Raw genomic sequence first — 8,962 nt, 5'->3', positions numbered from 1 at the left:
CCTTCATGTAGTTGTAACCACTTGGTTTCATTGTCTTGTTAGAAGAACATAACTGGAAGAAGAGCATAATTGTTAGATGAGCAAAATGCCATCCAGCCTTGGACAGAATTTACCCACCCAGCCAGAGGTTACACAAATTTGTGTGCAGGCAAACAGGTCTTGTGTCAGCCACTAGAGGGTGAATCGTATTGTGTAAGAGCCTTTATCTTAGGGCTAAGTTTTATTTTTCATTTAACTCATTCTTAAATGATGCTTCCTTTGACAAATATTTTGTTTGCTATTCATTGCTGGTGGCTTTTTCTCAGACGTAAGTAAATTCTTTCCATAAAGACAGAGAAAAGGCTTTTGGGAACTTGTTATCCAAAAATGCAATTATTTTCTTTTATGTAAGCTTGAATAGGTCCAAGAAATAGGTGGCATGTCTCTGATTCTCTTGATTAGCTACTGCATTCCTTCCTTCCTCCCTCCAGTAAACCTGAAAGGTTGTACTTGCTATGGCTCCTGTGCTTTCCATCTTCCAGCTGTGCCACTGGGCAGTCCCTTCCTTGAGGAAGGACTTGCCATCAGCCTAGCATCCAGAGCTTGTTTTAGCCACAGGTCATTCTTTGTAAGTGAATAGTCAGCTGCCTGAAGTTATCACACATCTCTGACCTTCCCCAGAATCCTGGGATCACCTGTGGTTTGTAGCCTTTGGACTTGTGACCCAGACAATCTGGCACTGTTCTCCAGGCCGGCAGAAATGATTTGCATACCAAGGGGAGCTGTTACTGGCATCATCACTTTTCCAGTGGACAGATTAGATGGAGAGACTGTACTAGGAAATAGTGTCTCCCATGCTAGAGGGTGGTGAGAACATAAAAGCTTTTTTTACTGTGAGAGTGGTTAAACACTGAAAGGTCATCAGGAGAAGTTATGCAGTCTTCATCCTTGGAGATACGCAAAGCCCAGCCGAATGTGATCCTGACCACCCTGGTCTGGTTGCCCTTGTTTTGAGTAGGGATTTTGGGCTAGACCATCTCCAGAGTTCCCTTCCCACCTCAGCTACTCTCTGATGCTGTTCTCCCAAAGTGCCTAGCAGCTTCAGAGGAAGACCCATGGCCGTGGCTATGCAGTGGGTACTGGCTCAGATGAGCTGACGGCTTCTCAGCTGATTCGGTGACAGGTGCATGCTCTGGCAGACAGCCTAAGGAAGACTGACACGTGGTTGTCTTCATGCTTGACCCTTAGATGCAGTACCCAGTGCTGTTGTCCCAAGCATGCCTGGCACTGTTGCCATTGATTGAGTAATCAATGAAAATAGCAGGGCACGGAAGGGAAAACAATCCTTTCTGCGCCACCTAGGTGGGAAGCAGGTTACCCAAGAGTGAGCTCTGAGCTCAGCCAGAAGGTCTCACAGGGAAGCAGCGAACCAAGTGGGACCCTCGTTTGGTTCAGAGTAGTCCTGCCTGAAGCATGCTGCATTTTACTGTCAGAGTGACTTAGCTCCTGAACTGTGCCTGAAAGGACAGCCAGAGTTGAAACAGCTGCAGGGTGGGAGTCTTGGGCTTGATTTTCATAATGTCTAATTTAGTCTCTGAAGCCTTGAATGTTAACACTGGGTCTGATATATCAGGCTTACAAGAATCACATTTAGGATCTTGCGTGCTGCTGCAGAGCAAAGTGGAACAGATAATAGCTGTGGCAGAAAGCATCTCAAAGAGCCAAACTTCATTTGGCTTCCACCAGGCAAGTTAGCTGCTAACAAATGATATTAAATCAAACCCAAGGTAAGTGTTTTCTGGGGACACAGAGATGTAGGAAAGGTTTTGTTTTGAATGCGTTGTCTTCCGCAGAGCTTGCTGTTAATGCTCCCAGGATGTCTCTCTGTCACTTCTGATGTGCGAACATTGCTGCTGTTCTTTTGTTTAATTTGTACTGTGCCTGTAAAGGATTTATTTTTATCTTAATGTGCCTTATTTCTTTGTTGGCCTAGTCCAATTTACATAAAGATCTCCTGTCTCTGTAGAGATGCTGTGTATCTTGACTGGGAGCCAAGGGTTTGTGTAGTGGATGTAGAGAGTGGCTTGTTAGCCTGATTGCTGGGTAACACCTGGAAGAAAATGCAGGCTGGCCTGTTTAACTGTACCAAGTAGCAGCTCTGGCTGAACAGCTGCAGAGAACAGGTACATCTGTGCTACCTTTTTGCCTCGAATGGGGTGACGGGCTATGAATTCTTCTTTAATGACTCTGGCCAGTGGGGGACTTCTGTTGTCTAAGGGCGTTGTCAGTATTCTGGGCTGGCCTATCCGGCTGCAACTCGGGTGTAGCAGTTTCTGTTATAAGGGCCTGCAAAGAGGGACTATTTGGAAACCAACCAGGGCAGGATCTAGCATACTTCAGCTTGAGGCCATTGTTATTTTCTCCGAGAGCCTCTGCACATTCAGTATCTCAAAGCTGCAGGGGCATGTAATAAAATATGGCCCTGAGTGACTTTTTCAGGGCTCAAGATAGAGGACTTGGCTTCTCTCCCAGCCCTGACATTGGCTCTGGAGAACTGTTCTATCCTTTTAGTGGATTTTCTGGTTTTGTTTGTCTACTTATCAGTTATTAAGAGCCATGGCTGGGAATTTCATATGGCAAAGGAAAGCATGGGATAATAAACTAGTGACATTTTTTGTCAAAAGGGTGAAGTTGTATAACATCTCCACAGCTGAAGTTAAAAAGTGTGAAGAAATGCAGATCATCTAGAGCTTCCACTGAGTTTTGAAGGCCAAATGCAAGATGCTTTTGTGTTTTTCAGGACTGGGAAGCCTGAAGCCATAACTGACCTATCAAGGTGTGCTGATGGAAAGTGAGTGCACTTGTCCTAGAGAAGGATTTTGTCGCAGTATACCAGTTTGGTCTTATCAGATGCTCACAGAGTCACAGAGTAATTTAGATTGGAAGGGATGTACGGAGGTCATCTTATCAAACCCCTTGCTCAAAGCAGGTCTAATTAGTTCAGGTTGTTTAAGGCTGTGCTCTTTAACAGTGCTTCTGTCAGTTCTGTTAAATATCTTTGGCAAGAACATTGGCTTCTCAGTTTAAAAGTAATGACTGACTGCTGTGTTTGGTCTAAAATTTGTGGCCCAGGTTGGGCAACTGATAGACAATTATGTAAAACATCTTTGCTTGTAAATTCCAAAGATGTTATTGCTGTGGGGCTAGCCAATGGTCTTCTCTAAAGGTGTTCTTCATCTCTACAGCCAGGGAGCCTATGTAAGTATGCAAACATAAACCAAGGTAGCCTATTATTACCATTCTTAAGCAAGGAGTCTGTATGACCAGCTGGGCTGACTGCAGGGTTAAATGGAAAGAATGGTCATTACATCTTCTTACACTTTCTTTCACAAAATCCTGGGGACCCACGTTCTTGGATTTCCACCACACACTTTGATAGCTAGTTTCCATACTGCTTCCCTAGTGTTAAACAAAAAGATTAGTAACTGCCTTAGCTTACCGAATAACCCCGTAATACCAAGGACTTTGCAACTTGCTAATTTATTGTGTTGAAAATTGTTCCGTAATGATTGTCTTTTCTTGGCCTGTCTGTACCATTGTTCCTGGGGGACAGGTACGTGTAAACTGATTTTGCATAATCTGACACAGAGAAGTGTCATTTCCTTATTTTCCACTGTCTTCCAGGATAGTTCACTTCAATGGTTAACTAATTTGAAAACAAAAGCAACTTACTTCAATTTTTGTTAGGAGGATCACAAAAAAATCTTGATTGTAAGGAAATAAAATCATATTACTTCAGAGCATAAACAGAGATATTACAAAAACAACAGGAAGACCTGTCCTAGTGTGCTCTGAAAGTTACCAGAAGCTTGTTAGTTTACTGTCCAAGCCCCTTCCTTTAGTGCTACTTACTAAGACCCTTTGAAATCTTGTTATAGAGCCCAAGATCTCAGGTAACTTTTGTCTCAAACTCTAGCTGCCTGCTAAAACCTAATTCTGCTGGAATATGTTTTTTACCTGACCCAGGAGGGTAGAGCTGGCCTTTGAACTTCTGAGCACATCAGAGAAAATTCTGTACAACTTACAGGGTAAACACTTCAAGGGTTGCCTTTTCCCAGTGAGCTTGGCCTGGGTACTTAGGGCATCTGATTAGCAGTCTCTAATAACTAATGAAGAAGTTAATGTAGTAACCCACTAACAGTGCTGCCAACTTTTATCTCTGTGGGCAGACCACTATGCATAGCCTCAGCCTAACCATTATGGGCAGAAATGCTATGTCCTTCTTTGCATTACATCCCAAACTTAATTAAGCTTTTTCTATTCTAGGAGTGTGTTTTGTAAGGATGACAGATTTTGTGATCACAATATTAAAAACCAAATAAAAAAACTGAGGAATTCTAAGGTATTTCTTGACTCCTGGATTGAATTGGTTTGTAATCGATCTCCGGCACTGCATTGAGTGCTGGAGTTCCTGTGGGTGTGAGTGTGTTTCTGGGTGGAGCAGGGATTTCTGTTGTGCACAAACTTAATTTTGAGTTTTACTAATCTTGAAAAAGAAGATGACAGGGCTGAGGGGGGAAGGGGAGGGGGGTGCCCAGGGAGGATATTAGTACTCAAGAGGTAACTGTGTATTCAATCAGTAAACCCCCAGTAAGGCAGGTAACGGCAACAGAAGCCAAAAAAAAAAAAAAAAAAAAAAAAAAAAAGGCAGCAATTGACTTGATCAAAGCAAAGGAAGAAATCAATGTTAGAGAAATAGATGCCATGCAGCAGTGCTCAGCTTTTCCCACTGTCCTAACAATGGGATGTCCAGACACTTGCTTCTGTAATTGCATTGAAATGCCTGTGAATAGGCATCATTAGTGAGAGAAGGAAAAGGACTTGGTATAATTAGGTGAAATTTTCTTTTTGCTGTTTTTTGGGGTTTTTTTTTTTGGGGGGGGGTTGTTACCCTCTGTTGCTGAGGTTCTTTCTGGAAGATAACATGTGTTCCCATAAAGTTGTGAAATCTTGAGACTGCACTGGAAAACCAAATGCTTCAAACTTTTTGGCAAAAAAATCCAAGCATATCAAAGACTAGAGACCAGAAGTTTGGTTTCTGGTAATTTTCCTTTTTTGCCTTGGGTTTTGAGATGCAAGTACACAATTTCTCACTAGAGAATAGCCATTTTCCCCTTTTCAGTTGGCTCTGAAGAATCACGTTTGTGCTGGGAGAAGGGAATTCCAAGGAGGTTGGTGGCCCTTTTCACAGAGTAAGCATTTTCCACAGGCGGGGTTACGCTAGCCATTAAATGACTAACGTGTAATTAGGAGGCTGGATACTTATAGTTGTCATGTCCCTGATGCCAAGAGACTTCAGGACAGCTGTGGAGCAGTGAGCACCGAGGGAGATCAGGCTTGGCTGACCAAGCAATTTATATCTGTATTTGTTTTTGTGTTCGGCCTTTCTGTCAGCTATCTCGGGAGGCAAGCGACTTAGCATTGCGGACAGTGTGGTGCCTCTCCCATGTGAGTTTTACAGTAAGTGTATGGTAGAAGGTGCTGCTGCTGAGGAGAAGGCCTGCTGCAGGGATACAAGCTGGACAGAAAGGGAGTGCTGGAAAAGGGAAATCTCACGTACTTCCTGTTCTGCTGTGGTGAAGAACAAGTCTTCTTGCCTGTGCCAATTTATCTGCTCTGTCCATCTCTGCCTGGGGAGCTCTTTGATGCAGAGCTGATCCGACGGTTACGGTCTCCTTATCAACTCCATGCTTACCTCTGTTTGTTTTTATTCTGAAGTTCGCTCCCCCGTTTTGCAATAACCCACAGGGTGCTGGGTGTTGCGCCAGCTGTGCCTCAATGAAGGATCTTCATTCAACACCTTTCCCTTCCCGTCACACCAGTCAATGCAACTCCTGTGTTTTCCAGCAGCATTCACTACGCAGTCCAGACTTTAGTCAAGCCTTGGTTGGCGGTCAGAAAGGCTACCAGACCTACCGGGACCTACCATGGGATCTTCAAAAGTAGGTGGCATTTTTTAACTCTGTGAGTCTGATTTGGAGGTGTTATGGTAGTAAAGGATACTGTTTATGGGACAGTTTTAGGACTTCAAGGACATATGTAGATCCAGAAGAGAAATCTTCTCTTGCCTGACCTTGGACCCCATTGCTCTATCCCTGCTCTTTTTGTCCTTTTAAATCTAGGGTACATCATGGATCGGTCTGAAATGTGCAGCCTGAAAAGGGGCAATAGACAGGAGGGAAGTTGCAGGCTGAAAGGGAGGGTTTGGAGACTGTGGTCTGGATGAAAAGAATAACACGTGGCTTGAGTGAGAAATGCAGAAGGAAATCCTTTCCTAGCATGGCCAGGAGCACAAAGATTTTCTTTCTCTTTAGAAATGATATGATGTCTTAGGTTGACACCTTTCCTTCCTGTGATTGTCTTGTCCTGCCCCCAGCAGGCTTTTATTGCAGCAGTGGAGAATCCAGGAAGCTCTTTTGTGTCAAAATCAAATGTTAATAACACAATTTTTGTAAACCATGGATTTTAGTCAGGTCTAGTTGCAATATTATTTCCCCCAAACCCTGCAAAAAGTCCCAGTTAAATCGGTGATGGCAGCATAACTACGTAAGGAGAACACTACAGAGAAGCCATGATTCCTAGGGAGTAATGGCAAGATGTTTTGTGTCTGAAAGCATTTTTGTGCAGTCAGAGATGCTGAATATACTTAGCTTCGTTTTACTGTAACAGTATTTGAGATGGTGCTGCAAAGTTCAGGGTATTTTTACAAAAATAAGTCTCCTAGCTGCTGTGATAGTCTACTATATTCTCTTGAGTCAGAGCAGGGATCTGGTCATAAATGTACAGCAAGCCTCCTGGAATTTGTAATTTCTGTTTGATGCTCTGGCTCCTGGCTTCATGTGGCAATAAGAGATGCTCAGTCTTCCTTGAATGTGTTTTTTATCGTTGCCTCAGCAATTGATGAAGCTAAAAAGTAAGACCTCAGAAAAATCCAAAAGAATCTGAAATATTTTTTTTTAATACCCTAATGATTTGACTGGATGGCTAAATTTTTATGTGTAATTGCTAAATACTACAATCTTAGTCTCCTCTCTGGCATTGCTTTGGGTAGATGGCTGTGGATGATTGCAAGATATTACTTATTTTTTCCATCCTCAGTATTTCTAGAAGTTGGGTATTTTTTAATAATTGCTGGACATGCTGAAATAGAAACATTGTTTCTAAATTGATAAAACTTACTCTTTATTCCCACATTTCATGAGGACAATGTCATTTTTAGTCAATACAGTGTTGACTTTGTCAGGAGAAGACTGAGTTCAGTTTTTGGTTCTGTGCTTCTTTAGTGGTACCCTGTTCAATACCCGAAGAGTCTCTGCCCTGTTTAATATCCTTACCTTAAAAGCTACGCTGCTCTGTCAGGTGACGGATAAATCCCCATCAGTTGTGAATACCAGTTTGCATGTGTTACATAAAGAGGGAAAACTTAGTTTTTGAGAGTTCTCTGCCTAGCAGAATTGAAAAGCCATTCCTTTTTCTTCTTAGAGGTAAATCTAGTTAACACGTCTTGTTGATATCAATAGTGGTCTAAATAATAAGCGTGCTAGAGGATAGTTAAATAGCATCTGAGATGAGTTTAGTTGCCTTCTAGTTAGGAAAGGATTTAGTTGTTTAAATAGTTGTTTAGGTTATTATAAAATCTAAGGTACGTTAGGGGAAATCTGTGTTGGATAATTAAATATTTACACATTTCTGAAAGGATGGGGACTTCCTGGTCTTAATCAAAGGCCCTGCGTAACCTGTTAAATGTCCGGAGCTCTTTGCTGGGCAGGCATGTAGATCTGAACGTGGAGCTGTAAGCCTTGCTGTTTGAGCTCATCATGCTGTGCCTCAGTCTCTTGCAGGAGTGGGGCTTCAGTATTAGGTTTTTCCAGTTCTAGGATGCCTTTTTTCACAACATTTCAAGCTAAGTTGAAACTATGGAATGTGTGCTCCATAAAATCCTTCAGGAAGCAAAGCCGCTAAGGAAAACTGGGTGGAGTAGACAGCTTTGCTAGTCTTGTCCCTCCTCTGTTGTGCTGTGTCCTGCAGTCTGGGAAGCAAATGCAGTGTCCTACCCACAACTTCCTTGTGAAGATCTTGTGCCCTGGCAGGGTGGGCTACAGAGTAGCTGGTGGTGCATATGCGAGTCTAAAAGTGAATATGTAGGTGGAAATGCAGTGCCACTTGCACCAATTTGTCATGCGGTAGGTGGGCAAAATGAGTGTAGATTACAGACTGCTGAGGTGTATCAGGAAATGGATGCCAGCCCTGGTGCAAGGACACTCGTGTCCCATTGGCATTAGTGGGAGTTAACCTTCATTACTGCAGGAGGCAGATGTGGTTCCTGCATGGTACCAAACAGAAACCTGTTCTGCTCAGTTTGTCCCAGAGCAGATCCTGATTCCAGGAAACCCTAGTGAAATACTTTTGATTCTGGTATACACCACACCTCATTTGACTCGTATGGATTGGTACCATTTGTGTTTCCGTGTCACCTTCACTCAGTTTCTGACCATTTTAGACAGGAAAATCAGAATAAGAAAGGATCTCCTCCTAAGCCGTAAAATCTGGTTGTCTTCACTGACTGAGTGAGCTCCAGTGTAAACGCAGCAGCTTTTATGGACTTTGCTATCCTGTTGGATGGTGTTGCAGAAATGCCTGTCTTTATTATTCACAGACAGTTTTATGATTGGGCTTTTTGTGTCAGCTTAAGTTTTGAAAATCAAATAATTCTGTTTCCATCACGTACTCCTTCTATGTCTATATTTCTGGTTACTTAGAGGTCTTCATTCTGAATGAACAAAGCTTGGGATGGCTTAATTTTACATGCTTCTGATACAAGACAATCTGAAAACTTCATGTTTTAGTGGTAACGGGGAGACAGATTTTATACAGAAATTAAAATGGGAATTGTCCAGTTTCTCTGCCATTGGAAAATTGCCTG

At 42.7% G+C, this 8,962-nt stretch overlaps 1 protein-coding gene across 1 annotated transcript in view; it reads left to right on the top strand.

Moving 5' to 3' along the window:
• Positions 1–5,817: 5,817 nt before the first annotated feature.
• LOC101915513 (transmembrane protease serine 11E-like) overlaps positions 5,818–8,962 on the top strand; it is a 41,740-nt gene continuing 38,595 nt past the window's right edge. The window contains exon 1 of the mRNA XM_005238066.3: positions 5,818–5,981. Coding sequence (XP_005238123.2) covers positions 5,818–5,981 — 164 coding nt within the window. The remainder of the gene's footprint in view (positions 5,982–8,962) is intronic.

This window comes from Falco peregrinus, chromosome 2 (genome assembly GCF_023634155.1).
Source record: "Falco peregrinus isolate bFalPer1 chromosome 2, bFalPer1.pri, whole genome shotgun sequence".
Lineage (NCBI taxonomy): Eukaryota > Metazoa > Chordata > Aves > Falconiformes > Falconidae > Falco > Falco peregrinus.
This window is presented reverse-complemented; position numbering and strand designations above follow the sequence as displayed.